Source organism: Carcharodon carcharias, chromosome 25, assembly GCF_017639515.1.
Source record: "Carcharodon carcharias isolate sCarCar2 chromosome 25, sCarCar2.pri, whole genome shotgun sequence".
NCBI classification, from domain to species: domain Eukaryota; kingdom Metazoa; phylum Chordata; class Chondrichthyes; order Lamniformes; family Lamnidae; genus Carcharodon; species Carcharodon carcharias.
The window spans coordinates 13,262,887-13,281,472 of NC_054491.1; the positions used below are offsets into that span (position 1 = coordinate 13,262,887).

The 18,586-nt window shown below is 40.0% G+C and overlaps 1 protein-coding gene across 5 annotated transcripts in view; it reads left to right on the forward strand.

The window, feature by feature from the left end:
* Nucleotides 1–18,586, forward strand: part of LOC121269609 (cell adhesion molecule 1-like) — a 415,254-nt gene that overhangs the window by 379,964 nt on the left and 16,704 nt on the right. For 3 of the 5 annotated variants that reach the window (XM_041174312.1, XM_041174313.1, XM_041174315.1), the window contains one exon: nt 7,487–7,519. The exons of 1 other annotated variant lie outside the window; for it this stretch is intronic. In XM_041174312.1, coding sequence (XP_041030246.1) covers nt 7,487–7,519 — 33 coding nt within the window. Of the gene's footprint in view, nt 1–57; nt 1,922–7,486; nt 7,520–18,586 lie in introns of those variants that run through there. One more of the 5 variants, XM_041174316.1, reaches the window with a different exon arrangement.

Genomic DNA, 18,586 nt, shown 5'->3' on the forward strand with positions numbered 1-18,586 from the left:
GTGGTCACATACTGGTGTATTGTGTCAGAGTGAGAGAACATCAATTCATTTCTGCAGGTCCCAATCTAGGTTACTGTGTTGGGGAGACATCAGTGCGAGGTAGGTACTTCAGAGGACGCTACATCTGAGGAAGACTTAGCTTGTGCTGCCATCAAGAACCTCTTAGCAGCCACCTCCTATGGCATTGACAGTGTCCTGGAACCAGGCTGTCTACTTATTTGCCAGTCTCCTTAACTATACAAGGGCTTGAGATGAAATGTATAAAACAATTTCCAATATTTTGTACATCTGTAGAATGTATTTACCTCAACTTTGAAGCAAAGTTGGAAGAATGTTTTTTTTTGTTAGTCCCCCATCATGTTGAAGAAACAACTCATACTATTACATCTTCAAAGACGTTCTTTGACTAGAACACTAAGATCCAGAGCTTCTGGTGAAGGTCATCTTATTTGGCTATCAAAGCATTCAATCCCATAGTTTGTTTATAATATGTATTGTATGGTTGATGGTCCTTTTGTCAAAATAACATCTCTAAATTCAGTGAAACCCTGTATTCTTCCAGCTCTGTTCAAAACAATAACCTTGATCTTAAATCCACATGCTGGGTAAAGAGTTCTCAAACTATAATACAAAGAATTGTTCCCACAAGCAAACTGAAAATGTATAAGAAAAAGCCTACGTGGGCCTCAAGTGCTTGGCGTGTACAAGAGCTGATGTTTGCTGATGATGGAGATGCTATTCATTATCCTTGAAAGGGATGGATAAATAGTAAGGCTTCCATTTTATTGACACATTGAGGACAGATGTGATCTATTCTATCCTTTTTTTAAAAAGAAAATTTAAATGCAGCTCATTACTCAATGCTCAAAGGCATACTAATTAACAATTTTGCAATTAATAATGCTTTACGGTTAGGTTATTAAATAAAATTCCTATTTAAAACTCAAATGCCAATGCAACAATCCTATTGTGGATATCTCTGATCAAGTGCTGAAAGCCTGCTGCTTTAGTTGGTTACATTTATGGGTTCTTGTATCCCTGCATGAATATTCTTGGGTCTATCTTTCTAATGCTGCATGAAACGCATTCTAACAAGACATGAAATGTATAGACAATGCAGTTTGTTACAAATTCTGTTCACACCTGGTTAGTAATTGTGGTTCCAATTTCATTTGTGTTTTAAATTTTTTCATTATTAAATTAAGCCAAGCAAAGTATATTCTCTAAATCTAAGCTGCTTAAAAAAGGATTGGTTTTGAAGGAGGAAGAATAAATATTTAGGATAGATTTTCATGCCTACGCTTATATAAGTTGGCAATTTATTCCATTGTTTTGATAGTTTTGAAATAACCAAATGCAGCATGCTAAATTATGCCAACATGTTTTTTTTAATTAATTTTTTCTAGGGAGCCCAAATATTACCTCATCCATTACATTGAACAGTACTGCAGAATGCTTTTATGTAAAGTCATCTGCCTTCAAAAACTTCTTGTTCTAATTTACCAAATGATGCATGGAATGTAATTCCTATTTAATAAATGTTTCTTTAAGCAGAATTTCTAATATGTTCACTGAATATTTTGTAGCTTCCCCAGATAAATTGGCCCAACCATTATCCTTTCAAACCTAGAATAGTTTTAAAACTTTCATGCAAATTAATCTGAATGGCAGGTTGTTGCTTCATTGGCAATCTGTTAAGTGACTTTTAAAAAAAAAAAAATTCCTGTCTGTATCTGTGCATGTCAGTGATCTTGAAGGGCTTGCATTAGATTCACAATCACTCTGATGGGGCCACACAAGCAGTATTGTCCCTGGAAAGTGTGCTTGGAACACAATCAAAAGCTCTGATTTCACTAAGTTGCTGTTATCCCAATTTTGAGAAAAGGAAAAAAGCCTTAATTAGAAGCTTTCACAAATCCAAATGGAGTGACTGTGTCCTTTAAATTGATATTCCAAACTGGTATCAAATTTTGTTGAAAATTATTTGAAATAGTTTTTTAAGAGACTAACTAATCAGACGTATTTGAAATACATAAGCTTGTTCTGGGAAAAAAAAAATATAGGCATATCTAAATAATTCAGTAATTTGTCCAGAATCACTGCTTAATCAGTTTAACTTTACAGAAGGATGTAACTTAACTGAATATTTAACATGCTTCTGACACTCTTTGACCGTTAAAGTACATAAGGTTTTTTGAATTGACATTTTAATTTAAAAATTTCACCTAATTTACAACTCATCTTCAGAGAGCATTTGAAAATTCAGTCACAACCAGAAGCTGGAAATCTATATCAATTATGTTCTTAATTTGAGAGAATGAAAGAGTAGAGAGTCATGCATTCCATTGGAAGTATTCACTCTATCTATTTAAGCTTAAAGAAAATTCAGCTGAACTAATCCTTGCAGGAATTATTAAATCTTTCGCACTTCCCTAGCCCCCAGCCCCAACCCCAACCCCAATACTGACTTGTCTTGTGGTATAGTTCTACAAGAGCCAGATGTAATGCCTTTCTCAACCAAGTAGCCATTCCTCCTGCATGATCATTTACTTGCGTATTAACAGGCTGTTCACACATGGAAGGCATCATCCATCTCTATTGCATCTGCTCCACCTCACCCAGTCTCCGTGGATGCTTTACAGCAGGCATCACACGATGGTGATCAGGAATGGGAGATGTAACCATTTCCATACAAGCCCGCCCCCTCCCCCAACCCCATGCCCTCTCCACAACTTAAAGTGCATGCACACTTAGGGGAAATTGTGGTCCTCAAACAGCATTCTGGCTGACATTAGTTTACCCAGCAAAGACTGGGGTTCTAACCTGCCTGCTCTGAATAGACAGTTCCACAGTAGACACTGTCTTAAATCCCCTGGAGAAGTACTGGAGTATGTAATTGTAATAATTATTCTAACATTGTGGGGAAGCAGTACTCCAGATCCTTTGGTAAGTGAATTGCTTCACTGATGCCAGTCAGCTGAAGTCACACAAGAAACAATATAAGTTAAGTGTCCCTTCTGCTATTGGATATAAATCAGAAGTTGTACAAGCCATGAAAAAATCCAAAACAGATAAAAAGCAAGATACCGCAGATATGAAAATCTGAAACAAATACAGAAATGCTACGCAGCACATGGAGAAAGCAGACAGGTTGATGTTCTTGGTATGGCCCTTTCATCAGAACCAGTGTCATAAGATGGCCATCAGGAGTGAGAGCTGTAGCTGATGTTCTCTACGCCATCCCCAGCCACTTTATATTGTTGGTTGAAGGGACAACATCTGAAAGGTGTTCACTTCACATATGTTCAAATCTGCTAAGCGTTTGTTTCTAGCATCATCCATGTTTGTCCCTGAGAGATACAGTATATCCAGGTATCCAGTGGTCCTGAAGTTTCAAACTTCTGTCACCTTTCTATTGTTATTCTGTAGCAGAGAGAGAATGGATGTGCATAGTTCCTTCTGTAGGCACTTCTGATGGCTTCATTGCTGAGCGGCTCCCAAGCAAGTCAGTGAGTGACTGCCCACTAAGGGCAATTACACTAAATATACCTTTATCAAAGCTTTAGGTTTTCATAGGTTTTAAATCTATGTAGATAATAGCAATTTACATTTGCAATAATCTCTTCCCCCAATCCTCACATATTTTCCCCCTCATTTAATATGTTTAAATCAGCACTGGATCAAATGCAAATGTCAAAATTAATCTCATCAGTATCTGATGGTTAAGAAGGATTTCTGCAGTTAATCCTATATAGCCAGCGTTTCTGCCAGTTATTGAACTGATTTTGAAAATGTGAGCATTATAATAGACACAGACACACACACACATGCACCATAATTAGCTTTCACCTTAATATTTCATTGCTAAAAATCTCTTAGCCTTGTATCCCTTCAAAAATGAGCACCAATAACTTGCATTCTCAATAAATGTTATTACAATCTATTAGGCAGAGAAAATACTATTAAATGTATTCACTTACAGTGTATTATCATACATTGCTTTTGGAATATGCAGCATGTGGTAATGTAGCTCTCCAATAACTTTATTAAAGCAGATGAATTTTCACCAAAACTTGGGCAGCCATTTTCTATCATCAACTTCTGATGTTTTCTTTTTAAAAGCAATAAACAGAATCCTATCAGATCAAGTCAATTCGGTATCTACTCTCCGCCCTCACTGTTTTTTAACTTCCTCCTGCCAAAGCAGATAGCCATTGACCTGCAGAAGCAGAATCACTGAGTGATTAACAACTGTTCTCCGACTGGTGCTGGTTTACCATTAGCTTGTTATCCAAAAATAATTCTAGTTTTGACCAGATTTTATTAATTTCATGTCTTCACACTTTTGAAACCATACAGGATGTCTGTAAAGATTGTAAATTAAAATGACATTTGTCACTGCTGTGTGAAATCACACTGTTCTGCAGGTTGCAAGTTTTATTCTTGACCACTTTGGTATTTTATGCCCAAATCATACATCCCATGCGCCTTAGTTCCTACTTGAAAATATTAGCTTTTTAACCTAATATTTCACTAAATGGTTCCTTTCTCATGGAGCACCTGTATGCTGTAAATGCATAGAGAAGGTTCTACGCCTCCAGTAGTACTGGACAATGTCATTTTTCTGGGCAATTTATTTGGTCATCTTTCACTTCACCAAATGGAATTGAGCAGACCATTTTCAATTTTTAGTACAATTGAACAGAACCCTTCTTGCTTATTCCCACCCCAGGCTCTCTTTTTAAGCTCCTAGTTCATGTTCCTATGAAACTCCATAACTTTGGAGTTGCACACTGGGATAACAGCACACAAACAGTAATGTGTTTGCCTGAAATTTCTCCATTATAGGAATAGAGGCTTTTTTTAAAAGAGAAAAGTATTTTTAACGCTTCCACATAACTAGCAAACAGTATAACTTCAGGCAAATGCATTGGGCTTTATCACATTTCTATCTCACAATAGAAGATATCAGACTGTTGTGTCTGTAGTGGAGAGAAATTGCCAACTGTTTCCCTTTCTGAGTCTGAGTTAATTTGAGTTGTACCTATAATTTAAGGCACAATTTCGAGAACATCACATGAGTTTACCATTTAATATGTACAGAAAAAATATCTTACCAAGTTTTCAGGCCAGTCAATTTAATTAGTTGCTGGGTATGAAATGGCCAACTGATTGATATTACTTGTTAAGTGGGAGGAAGGGCTACTTGTCCCCAGCAAGATACGAGGATGGGATCAGAGGGGTTCCAACCAAACTGGGTACAGGGGAACTGCAGTGAATCAGTAGAGAGAGTGGATCATAATTTCATTCAGGAGTTTTGCACACCACGCCTTAGAAGGATACATTGGCCTTGGAGAGAATGCAGTATAGATTTATTAGAATGATATCTGGCCTTCAAGAGTTACAAGGTGAGATTACACAAAGCAGGTTTGCATTCCCTCAGAAGGTTAAGGGGTGCTTTAATTGATGTTTTCAAGACATTATGGGCAATAGATGTGTAGATATTTCTGCTGGTTGGGGAGTCTGGAACTAGAGAGCACAGCCAAGAAGTTAGAGCCAGATCTATCATGAGTGAAATTAGGAAATTCCACTACATGAAAAATTTGTTATAAGTTTGGAGATGATCTCTGCAAGTGGTAAATGATGCTACATCAATTGTTAATTCTGAAATTAATATAGATTATTAAAGGAAATGGGGCAAAGGCAGGTGTATGGAGGTAGGTCACTGAGCAGCCATGATGTCATTGAATGGTGGGACAGGTTTGATGGGTTATATGGCATCCTCCTGTTCATAAGTAGATGAACTGATCAGACAGTAACAACCATCTCCTCCTTTGTGGTCTTTACCCAGGCAGTTTGCCTGACCTGAACCAGGCACTGTGATGTTACTTTAAAACTCAATTGTCTTCCCCCAACTGCACATACACACTCAAACACACACACACACACACATTCAATCCTATCCTCACTCCTCTCCCCTGTCCTCTTCATGGGGCAGCAGCAACCAACAGCAGGTAATCCTTTTGAAACTTAGTTCCTACCTCCCTTTCTTCAACTCTCTTGTAGGCTTAAAGGCAATGCAGGAAAAGTTCAAAGTCCAAAAGTAAGGAAGTGAAAAGATTGGTGCACTGTTTCTTTTCTGAGATGTTTCAGAAGATTGTATTTGCCTTGGACTTTGTCCATGTTTGCTAAATTTACCCAGTAAAGCTAATTGGCACTTTGAAGATTTGCAGAAAAGTAACCTATAACCTAGTTTTTAAAGAACGATTTATGTGTACACTTGAAATCTATACAGATCTTGGAGCCAACACAGCGATGAATAACTGTTCCATCAATTTGTAATCCATAGCTCAAGAAACTTTATCTAACCAGCCAGGCAAAAATTGACCTGAGTAAGCATCTGTCTCATTGAATTAAAGCCGCAATAAGTTATTGTTCAAAGTAGTGTTTCAATGGATTCTTTTTCTCCAAAGGTAAAAGTTTATATCTTTAAATGAAATAATACGGTCGGAGGAGTGAATAGATTTGACATAACCTAAAAAGCAGAATTCTTGTTTTGGGTGGTGTGTTGGTGAGTAGGACAGGTTGGTCAGGATAGAACTGATTAAAATCCAGCGTATAAAATTAGAAGCGATAAAATCCAAGTTTTGCTGAACACACTTAAGTGTTTTGGTAAAATGCTGAGATCTAAACTGTTCCACTTATTCCTAACTCGAGGGAGACAGCCCCAAAGTAGAAATCCAACTAAATTTGCAATTGTCCTCCCAAGCTTTTAAATTATTATTTATGAAAATATTTCTTAAATTTTTAATTAATATATTCGGGAGAAAAATATGTTTAAAATATGGACTTAACCACTTAGGAGCTTTGCTTTAAACCTTTAAGCTTCCTTATTTTCCTTTTTGCACAATGTCTTTCCTTTTATAAACTAGAAATTTTATCTTTTCACCTCCCTTCCCTGGTCTGCAGTGTGCTGGAATAGCAGACACGGTTGCTTGTCTACCAGTCAACTTGATTCCTACCATTAATTTCTAATAAAATGCAGTGCTATGTGAAGAGACCTAAGATGTTGAGGAAATGACCACAGATGTTTCATTCTTTTGCTTTCCTTTCAAATGAAAGGGCTGCATTTTAACAGGAATGCTGAATGAGAAGTGATTTGATCTGATGTTTGTGCTGTTCAGCTGGTTTTAATGTAATCATTGCAACCATTATTAATCATTGTTGCCTTGACAACTGCAGTTTAGTGTATCATGTGACTGGGTCTTTTACGATGAGATGATCATTCACTGGCTTTTTTTTATTTACAGCTTTGAGGTCCCCCCCACCCCCAACTGTTAAGAACTTTTTTAACAATCTAATTGTTGCTTGTTGTCATTGAATTTCTTGAATGCTTGTTTACGTTTCTATTCCATTTTTCCCATTCCTGTGCATGCTGCTCCTACTGTTTCTTCCCTTCCTCAAATCATCTGTTCCCTGTGTGTAGCCACATCGCCGACGACAGAACCATCAGCTCACGGTTGGTAAAACTTGATGTTTATTTAGTCAGTTTGTTTTTGTGGCAAGACCAGCCTTAGAGGGCGAGGTTGGATCAGATGCACCCGAATACCAGGCATGCTGTCTGATTTCACAAGAGTCTGGTTCATGAATGTAGAATTTCTTCACTTAATTGACCTCTTGGTCTTTCAATTTTACCCTGCTTCTCAAAATGTTCATATTTAATCAAATCACAAAGCAGCAATGTAAAGCCACTGAAAATGTTCAGACAAGGGCTTGCAAAGTCTTCCTTGGACCTAATCAGCATAGTTACTGAGATTGTGGTCTAGACTCACTCAAGAACAGACGCAATCAACTCTGCCGTTCTTTCGCAAGATTGCTGACAAACTTCACTACTTATTATTCACAGACAGACCTCTTGGTGGCTACCAGCTATGGGACTAGACAACTAACTGAATTAAAATGTAAAATAACAAGTTTTAAGAATAGTCCAATGCCATATCTCATTGCACAATAAATAAACTTTAATGACTATTAAACTTTGAACCCTGAAGATGTAAAGATCCTAATTTAATGATCATTCTTTAACTCTGCTCTTTCTATCTTTTTTTTTATTTTATATTTTAATTGGAATGATTGACTGTAAAACTTAACCTCAATTTGGTCCTTAACCACAACGGAAGTTGATTTTTAAATAAATAAAGCTTTGATTTTATAAACAAGGATTCTGAAACTAAGGGTTATCACTACATTGATAGCACCATATTTGTATTGGCTGACAGATCGAAGTTATACTGCCAACTCTGCTTTGCTCTTTGTCCAAACAAAAAAGGGCACACTTACCAGCTACAGATAGTTGGTTACATTTACTATTGCTAACGGACTGGCTGGAGCTTCTAATTCTAAAATTTGGGTTGGCATTGGACTGCCATTACATGGCACCCAATTTGAAGGCCAAGAGCTGGGAGATTGCCTCCAAGAGGTGTTTTCATAACTCTTTTTCCACAGTGCACATTACAGTCAGATCACTGGCCTAGTTGGAAAGTCTTGTGGCTCGGCTGGGTGGTGCCCTGCAGGTTCAAGTCCCACTCCAGGACTTGCCAGTGGAAGGGGGTGTTCAACAGGTTGATAATCAGCCTGCTAATCTGTCCAACATTTCCCCATTAATTCCCAAGCAGAAAAGGAAAGATCATGAAGATAAGAAACAAAAAGAAGCTGGTGTTGCTCTCTGAGTAAGCTGCTGATTTTTGCACCTTTGGTGAAGCTGTTGCTGAATGTTAGTCAGGCTGAATCAATATTCAGTATCAATAATGCCCAAATATGCTACATTCAAGCTCCTTTCTTGGGGGAAAAAATCTGGCAGACTTTCTAACAGTTGCATGTTTTTACTATTGCTTCCTTATTGCCAGAAGCAATGGACTGCATTGATGACTGGTGCAGCTATTTGATGATAAAATAAAGAGCTCCTTCATAGTCATTGCACTAACTTTGGTTTTGTTTCAAAACCTAATCTTTGGCTACAGATTGCTAATGGAAACTGATGAAGAGAAACTATTTTCAAATTGGCGTTAAAATGATTTTTCACATTGGTTTTAAGGAATTATTTTCAAGTAATGTTTAAAATAGAAATAGTAATTATCCAAAGTAACTCTTCACACCACCCCACCTCACCCCACCCCCCCCACCCCACATTTTGTTATGAAACAAAAACAAGTTTTAGCTTTCCCTAAACCAAAGGTGTGTAAAACTGAGATTTCACCAGGTCTTTAGGACCTCAGAATCAGCAACTCTTTTGAAGTTTGCTGAAGATTAGCTATTAATAATTTTCATAATGTGCACGTTTGTCACTGATACAGTGAGCCAATGTCAAGAATAAACAAGTTTGCCATTCATCATACCATTCATTGAATGGGGAAACATCTGGCAAGGGGATTATAGGATGTTTGGTCGTCAATGGCAACGTATTAATATTTGAATAAATCTATTCATTATAGTTGGATTTAAAAGTCAGCTGTTTTTTTTTTTGCAGTGTTTTCCTTTTTAGAACCCCAGGGCTAGCTGGAGTTGCCAGTAATCTTTGAGAATGTAGATCAGTTATTGTGCCAGTTGACATGGATTTAACTGCGTCACACCGGCACCAACGTGATGCAGCACTTTACCAGTGGGAGGGAGAGAGGTTGTTGACTTGCAGCATTATTGCCTTGATCCCCCTTTGCCTTGAGTGCATGGCATCAATTGTTCTATTGTCCCTTCCCAACATGATGCTGATCCAAAGGCTGCACCTGAATGCCTCGCTCTTAGGCTTGTCTTGCCACTTTAGATAACGTTTATTATTTTCAGAAACAGCACAATGTTTTATGCACACACTGCTTGTGTTATTAGTCCACAGCTGTGTAGTCTAATTTTGGTGTGTCTGTAGGAGGTAGGCCTGTGTTTTTAACTCCTACTAATCTGTGCATAATTTTGCTGCTTACTAATTGTGCTATTCAGCTGCTCAGAATGAAGTTTAACTGTGAATCCCTTGTAGCTCCAGATCAGGTGAGGTTCTAATTTAAATAGATTGTACTTGGGCTGACAAAAAGAGTTATTAATTTGCTCTATTTTTATACGCGAGAGTCCTACTAACCAGATGTCATCTTAATAAAGTTGAGATTGTGGGACTTGTGTTAATGTGCAACAGTGCCTGGCCAATGGAAATATGTTCAATATGTGTGCTGAAAAAGATTTCCCGGTTGGCGCAGTGTTTGATGATCCAATACGTCACATCACGGGTTGGCACCAAATCTCCTCCTGTAGTGAGTTCTCGAGGGGTTGGTTATATTGATCTGTGTGTCAGTCATACGAACATATAAATAGGCCACCCTAGCCTGCTCTACCATTCAATAAGCTCATGGCTGATCTGTAACTTCCCGTCTATCCCCATAACCTTTCATCCCTTTGTTTATCCAGAATCTATCTAGCTCGGCATTAAAAATATCCAGAGACTCTGCTTCCACTGCCTTTTGCGGAAGAGTGTTCCAGAGACTCACTACTCTCTGAGATTTAAAAAAAAAATTCTCCTCATCTCTGTCTTAAATGGGTGACCCCTTGTTTTCAAAAAGTGACCCCTGGTTCTAGATTCTCCCACAAGAGGAAACATCCTCTCCACATTCACCTATCAAGACCCTTCAGGCTCTTAAAGGTTTCAATCAAGTCGCTTCTTACTCTTCTAAACTCCAGCTCCAGTGAAACCAAGCCCAGCCTGTCCAACCTTTTCTCATAAGTCAACCCACCCATTCCTGGTATTGGTCTAGTAAACCTTCTCTGAACTGCATCAAATGTATTTACATCCTCCCTTAAATAAGGAGATTAATACTGTATATGGTACTCCTGTTGTGGTCTCACCATTGTCCTGTTCAACTGAAGCATAACCTCCCTACTTTTATATTCAATTTTCCTCACAAACAATAATATTCAATTAGCTTTCCTAACTACCTGCATGCTAACCTTTTTCGATTCATGCACTAGGGCACCCAGTCACCTGGGTTCCACTTGTGGCCTATTTAGGGAGCTATAATGCACCATTAGCACTAGTTGTTTGCCCACTGATAATGATGTCCAACATGCAGACTTGAAAAAGAGAGCCGGATCAGAAAGCAATCTCCTAAATTATTGCGGACAAATTGAACTTTAAAGGAATGGTTGCGTTTTGCCTCACTTGTCAAAAATGCTTCTTTAAATACTCTTTTGGAAAAAGTGAACAATCTGCCTTCACTGCATTTAATTTCATGCACTCTGCAGATCAAGACTAGGTTGATAAGATTAAGAAACCAAATGAAAAGTGGTTGAGCTAGCCTCTTAATGTCTGGTTTGAGATGCCAATTACTTAAGCCTTGACAGCTATTCAGAAAGTTGAAAACCTGAGTGAACTCCTCACACTCCATTGGATACACTCCATTAATACATGGCTGGTTCAGGTGAACATGTGGAGCAGCAGCTCCCTGTGGGTCTCTAGCGCTGCTGAACTCTTGGGCAAGCTTTGCAACCTGTTGTCATCATTCCTGAGGTGAAGCAATTTTTTCTAAAACTAGCCACCAAGAAGTGACTGACGAAGCAAATTGTGGCATATAGTAATAAACAGTACAGATTGGGAATGCTGGCAGGTTTATCATGTGGGGCACTTCCAATGTGAAATGCAAGGTTAACATCAAACACGTTTGTGTTGGCTCCCTTGGCCAAGAATCCTGTGAAGCTCAATGATCAAACTGCTGTATAAATGCAAGTCATTTTGTGCCAAGGCTAGAAACTGGTGGCTTGGCTGAAGTACCATCCTCCATGCCAGCAATCACAGCAATACATTCACCTAAGTCTTCCGGGGATGTGGGGCGGGGGTTAAAAAAAAAATGGCATAATCCAGCTTGTGATGAGACTTCTGGCACTTAGGTTTAAAGAATGTGAACGACAGAGGCTTTAATAAAAATTACACTTGTTTTTCCCCGCAGGTTTTCTCCCTTGTATCTCTCATAATCTGCATGGTAAACAGGACAAGATTCTTTCCTTCACAGTATGAAAAAAAAACCTGAATATCCACTTTAAAATGAAACGTCATTGTTCTCCTGAGGTTTTTTAATTTTTTTGTAATTATTCATATTTCACCTGGTTGACCTAGCATAATGGGCAAATATAAAGCATGCCTGTTTCTAAGCTAAACAAAAATTACTGTTAATTACAGAGAAGACTGAAAGGAATACAAGCACGCATATCAGTGTTTGAAGGTCAGTTTTGCCAATGTTCCAACTTAAATTCTTGGCAAAAAAAAAAATGCAGATTTATTCAAGTCTGGGAGCTGCCTCGGTTACATCATCATGTTAATAAAGCTTCAGTGGCAGGATTTAACATGTTAATTGTCTGGCAGAGGGTCCCACTGTTTCCATTGCATCCAGGCCCACAACTCCTTCCCTCTGGCTGGGGATTGATGACTTTCTGCCTGCGAGAGATAATAGAGGACTTGCTATTCATTTACAGAATGCTGCCCTCCATTTCCTGTGCATTCTTTCCTTGTCACTTCTCCAGAAGCGACACAAATGGGTGCTTTTGCAGGCTTTTAATGCTTTTTGTTCTTGAAGTTCAGGAAAGCAGAACGGGTTCAATCACTGGAGGGTAGCCAGGCTTGAGAGCATTGCGATGGGGCACACAGTTTTTATTTCGCAGATTGTCTGGGCCCGCGGGTTTTGCCAATCAGAACACCCTGTTAATCAGCGACCCATTAAAAAATATACCTACCCATAGGCGTGACTAAAATACCACATCATAATCCAAGGCGACAGGCTGTGTCTGTTTGGAATAAAATGTACAAGTGTGTTGTTTTAGGAGAATTGAATCATTTGAACTATGGCAGGGCCCTCTGACGTGAAACTTCCAACCAGCCAGGCCACCACAAGAGCCGCTCTTGCTTTAGCGAGCAAAGTTGCTTTCTCTCCTTTCTCCCTTCCCCCCCTTCCTTCCCTCCCTCCCCAGTGCACAGGGAGAAACAGTGCATAGTGGTGATGTCACTGGATTAGTAATCCAGGGGTTAATGTTCTGGGGACCAGGGTTCAAATCCCACCACGTGGAATTTGAACTCAATTAATAATTTTTTAAAATCTGGAATTGAAAGAGCTATCCTTGATAATGGTTACCATGAAACTATCATTGATTGCTGTAAAAAAAAAACCCATCTGGTTCACTAATGCCCTTTAAGGAAGGAAATCTGCCTTCGTTACTTGGTCTGGCCTCAATGTGGCTCTTAACTGTCGTCTGAAATAGCCTAGCAAGCCACTCAATCCTAGGCAACAAATGCTGACCTTGCCAGCAACACCCACATCCCATGAAAAAAAGTACCAGCTGCAAACCTTAACTCAACCAGGGCTCAATCTATCCGTTCTCGGCACCCTCTTGTTGATCTTATCACAACTGGCACTCACCTTTTAAGCATGTGGAAGACTTTGTACCAACTTGCAGTCTAAAGCTGGTACAGTCTACCTATGACCAGCATAAATCATTGTTTTTGACTAACAAACATTGCTGCTCCTGTGATTAAAATTAGATGAGGTGATTGTGATTCCATAGACAACAATCGCTCTCTGCTATTAACTTGACGTGGACATTAAGGCAGTGTCAGGATGTTTGAGCAAGGACAGTGCTACTATCAAGCGCAGTCCTTTGCTTACTCAGCATCCACACATCTCTTCTCAGCTACACCAACCACACAGCTTTTAGGAGTGGGGCCCTAACTGATTTCCTTCCAATCAGGGAGGCCTCATAACTGGATTTCTGTCACTCTGATTACTGGCCAAAAAGAACACAAGGATGTTAAGAATTTAAATTTGGGTTGTTGGTGGACTGGGAGCAAGTCCAGATCAACGAGCACGGGTTACTAGTGAACAGACCTTGGTATGAGTTAGGATACGAGCAACAGATTTTTGGATGAGCTTAAGTTTTTATGGGGTGGAAAATGGGAAGCTGGCCAGGAGAGTATTGGAATAGTCAAACCTGGAGGCAACAAAAGTAATGGTGATGAATTCAACATGGGCAGAGATGAACAATATTACTGTGGTGGAAGTGGGCTGTTTTGACTAAGATCAGGATATGTGATTGGAAGCTCACCTGGCGTAAAATATGACGCCAAGGTTGTCAATAGCGAAGGCATCAGACAGTGTCCAGGGAGGGGCATGGGAAATGTGGATAGGGAATGGAGCTTGGGAACCAAAGACAATTGCTTTGGTTTTCCTAATGAGCCCCTTGGGGGGAATCTCTCCTCATCCACTGCTGGATTTTGGACAAGTTGCCCGACAACGCTGAAGCAGTAAAGAAATGGCGGTACGGTAAAACTGAGGCTGGAATTTTCCAGCCCTTCACACCGACGGTATCTTCCAGTCCCGTCGATGTGAGCGGAGATTTCGATGGCTCGCCATCCCCATCATGGGGGAACCCTCCGTGACGGGGTGCGGGGGGCTGGAAAATTCCAGCCTGAGTGGGATAAGGCCAGGGAGTAGGACCAAGTAGAATGCTCTTTCAAAGAGCCAGTGCAGACTCGATGGGCCGAATGAGCTCCTTCTGCACTGTAAAGATCCTGTGATACTGAGTCAGTCAGCATGTGTGGGGGATCAAATGTGCTTTTTAGAATGTTGTTGCCGAAGGACATTAGGTGGGTGAGAGATAGGAGGGGCCCATGATCGAACCTTGGACCACCAGAGAGGTAACGGTGCAGAAGTGAGAAGAGAAGCCATTGCATGACTGGATAGATAAGAATGGAACCAGGCGAGAGCAGTCACATTCAGCTGGACAGTGGAGGGGAATGGTCTGGTCAACTGTATCAAAGGCTGCTAGCAGGTTGAGAAAGAAGGGAAGGGGCAGTTTATCGTGGTCACAGTCATAGAGGATGTGTGGTTAGTGCTGTGAAAGAATAGAAACCAGATCGGAAAAGCAAAACTGGTCAGGGGAGAAAGGAAAAGAGAGATATGGTAGACAGGCTGCTGTGTGGAGGGAGCTGTCCGAAATCAGAACTATTCCAATCGCTATTTTCCAACAGGAGGCACTGTGCATTCAAAGTTACCAAAATGTTACATGATGTGTGTTGCTGTCAAAGTCTCTCTCAAGCAGGAATTTTTGCTCTAATGAAACCTGCCACTGTTGACGTAAAATAAATTTGAGCCAAAGTTGATCAAACTGCAATAATTGAAATATAAGCAATAATCTCATGACTGCATTTATTGCAGAGGGAAGCACACAGTTAAATCAGGCATTCTTGGAATTGATAATAGCTTATACAGATATTATCAATCTCACCAGAATCTAATTTCTTAGAATTGTTAATGAAAAAATAATGACTGCCACCTTTTTAAATCAAAGCATTTAGATGCATGGATGTGACTCAGAGTTAATACAAAGAGCAAAGATTTTGCCTGGCATTTATTTCATTCATCACTCGTAACTGACTTTTGCAGTTAATTTAAATTCAGTGTAGTTGTTAAGAGCAGCAAAACAGATTTCAGAAATGAGTGCTTTGTAGGAATACTCTAAATTATCATTTGCTTATGAAACAGGTTCACATAGAAATCATTTAAAAAATTCTGTTAAATTTTTATAAAAATTATTCCATCTATACTCAGTACCCTCCTTCATTCCCCATCCATTACAGTTATAGACAGCAGCAAACCTTTGAAAACCCTGATCAAAGTGCAATTTCCAGCCTTGGTCTGTGCCAACCCACCTCATCCAGGATAGGGACACTAGCATTAGCTTTAGCACCCTAGGCTCATAACAGGTAAAGGTCTGCCAGAATTTTTGTTGTTTGTCGCTACCCAGCGACTCCTTGGAAAGTGTGCCTGTGCTTATACATTGGCTGAAAACAGAATCTATTTTGCCTGTAATTCCCCCCCACATTTGACTAATGTTTTCAAGGATCAGACTTTGGCAAATGTGACCCTTGCAAGGAAATACGTGGATTAAGGGCAAGAGCTTGCTTGATTTGTGCAAATTTGACCCTGCAAGGGCAAATAACTCGGCATTGAGATACCAGAAGGAAGATGGAACCAAGCAAGAGTCAGAGATTCCAGGCTCTGGGGAGGTACCAGTGGAGAGAAATTATGGTGAGCGAACAATGTACAAATCACACAGTGCAGAAGAGGCCATTTGGCCTATCGAATCTGCACCGACGCATGAGAAACACCTGACCCACCTACCTAATCCCATTTACCAGCACTTGGCCCGTAGCCTTGAATGTTATGACGTGCCAAGTGCTCATCCAGGTACTTTTTAAAGGATGTAAGGCAACCCACCTCCACCACCCTCCCAGGCAGTGCATTCCAGACCGTCACCACCCTCTGGGTAAAAAAGTTTTTCCTCACATCCCCCCTAAACCTCCTGCCCCTCACCTTGAACTTATGTCCCCTTGTGGCTGACCCTTCAACTAAGAGGAACAGCTGCTCCCTATCCACCCTGTCCATGCCCCTCATGATCTTGTACACCTCGATCAGGTCACCCCTCAGTCTTTTCTGCTCCAACGAAAACAACTCAAGTCCATCCAACCTCTCTTCATAACTCAAATGTTTCATCCCAGGCAATCCTGGTGAATCTCCTCTGCACCCCTTCCAGTGCAATCACATCCTTCCTATAATGTGACGACCAGAACTGCACACAGTACTCCAGCTGTGGCCTCACCAAGGTTCTATACAACTCCAACATGACCTCCCTACATTTGTAATCTATGCCTCGATTGATAAAGGCAAGTGTCCCATGTACTTTTTTCACCACCCCACTAACATGCCCGTCCGCCTTCAAAGATCTGAAAGAATTTTCCTGTTGCCCATTTTAGTTTCAGCCTTCCCCATTTATTTTTATTTTCAACCCTACCCACCACCACACACACACCCAGCCCCCACTAACAGCACCCAATGGGATGCACCATCCTCAGTTGTTCACTCTTAGTGAGGCCACTTACCCAATCCTCTCTGATAATTGGGCTAAGATTACATTGGATTGGCAATGCATTCTTCATTCAGCCAGATCTCAAATAGTTTGGTTAAGAAATACCATGTTTCAGTTATATCAGGATTGATATAAACTTCAACTTGTTAAAAAAAACAAATTGGGAAACATTTAGACCACGAGCCATTTGATTATTGAAATATTAAATCAAACTGAAAATGTTTATCAAAAATCTTTCACTGAATGAGTATTGAGGTTCTTATAATGAGCTGCTGAGTATTGGTGAACCAGCAAAGGACTGACCATGATTAATGGCATAATCACAGCAGCAATGTGGTATTCACAGATTAATTGGATCAAGCAAGATTGCCAGCTTCCAGCCCAAGCAAGTGGGTAGATTGAAGATGGAGCTGCCAGGTGGAAGTTGAGACATTTACTATCCTTCCTTCTCTCCGATTTGTGTGGTGCGAGGGGATTTAAGACTAAAGTTATTTTTGACCTGATTTGACACTGCTGAAGCCTGATGAGAAACCTTGTATCATGTGAGAAATATTATGCAATGCAGGTAAAATAACCTGCTCTACAAATGACGTGGTTCTGACAGCCGCAGGTATCTCTCCAATCCCAGTAAGTACATACTGTGGTCCTCAGCCCACCAACACCACCACACACTGCCACCCCCCCCCCCAAGCCAAAATAAGTAACTCATGCCTTAACAGATAGTTACAGCATTGATTAAAATCATATTGTTCAATTACTATGACGACCACTCTAAATTTCAAGGTCAGAGAGTCATGATGCAGTTCCATATCTCAACTCTAGGCCTTAAGTGCAGGATTGTTGTGCTCCTACCTGCCTTTATCACACACCGTGATCTCGCTGAAGCAGAATTAGATATTTTTGCCTTTTTTTGTTTGAAGTGCTACGGATTTGCAGTTGAGAATTACTGCACAGCATCAGTTTGCTGGGATGTGGATGTAGCAGTAATTATGATTATTTGTATTTCAATGGAGGCACAAACTGTGAACTATTGATCCCCCCCCCCACCCCCCGTACCACCTTTTGTGTCCTGACACACAACTGTAAAATGCCAGAGTCTTACTGCCTTAATCTCAAAATGACTTGGTCACCAAATTCCCTGCCCATTCTGCTCATAAAGACAGTTAATATTGCAACAATATGTGGGCAAATTCACTGATCCCATTAGGGGGAGACACCCTGGAGGGACTGCAGCTTAAAAATAATACTGTAATCAATTTAACAACTAAAATCAAAGTTTGAACTGTCAGTTCTAAGTTTATTGGAGTGGGCTTTCAAGCTCCAATGTTGCCATCTGTGGCAGCAAAGGATTGCAATCCTTATTGAGCACAAAGACTCGAGGTCAGAGAGTGACTTGTCAGATATTTCATCCAATTATTCCACAATGAGCACATTCTGTTTTGTCCCTCCTGCCCCCCTGCTCGCTCACCTAATGAGAGTGGCATTCTTTAATTTAATTTAATCATCATTTAGGCTGCCTTCAACACATGCACTGAAGGCTTTTGTGCACCTGTTAACCTTTTCTACTTCAGCATTCATTTATTTCTTAATAATTTATAGCATTTTATTAGCTTCTCCCCAAACTTGAAGATTTATTCCCTTT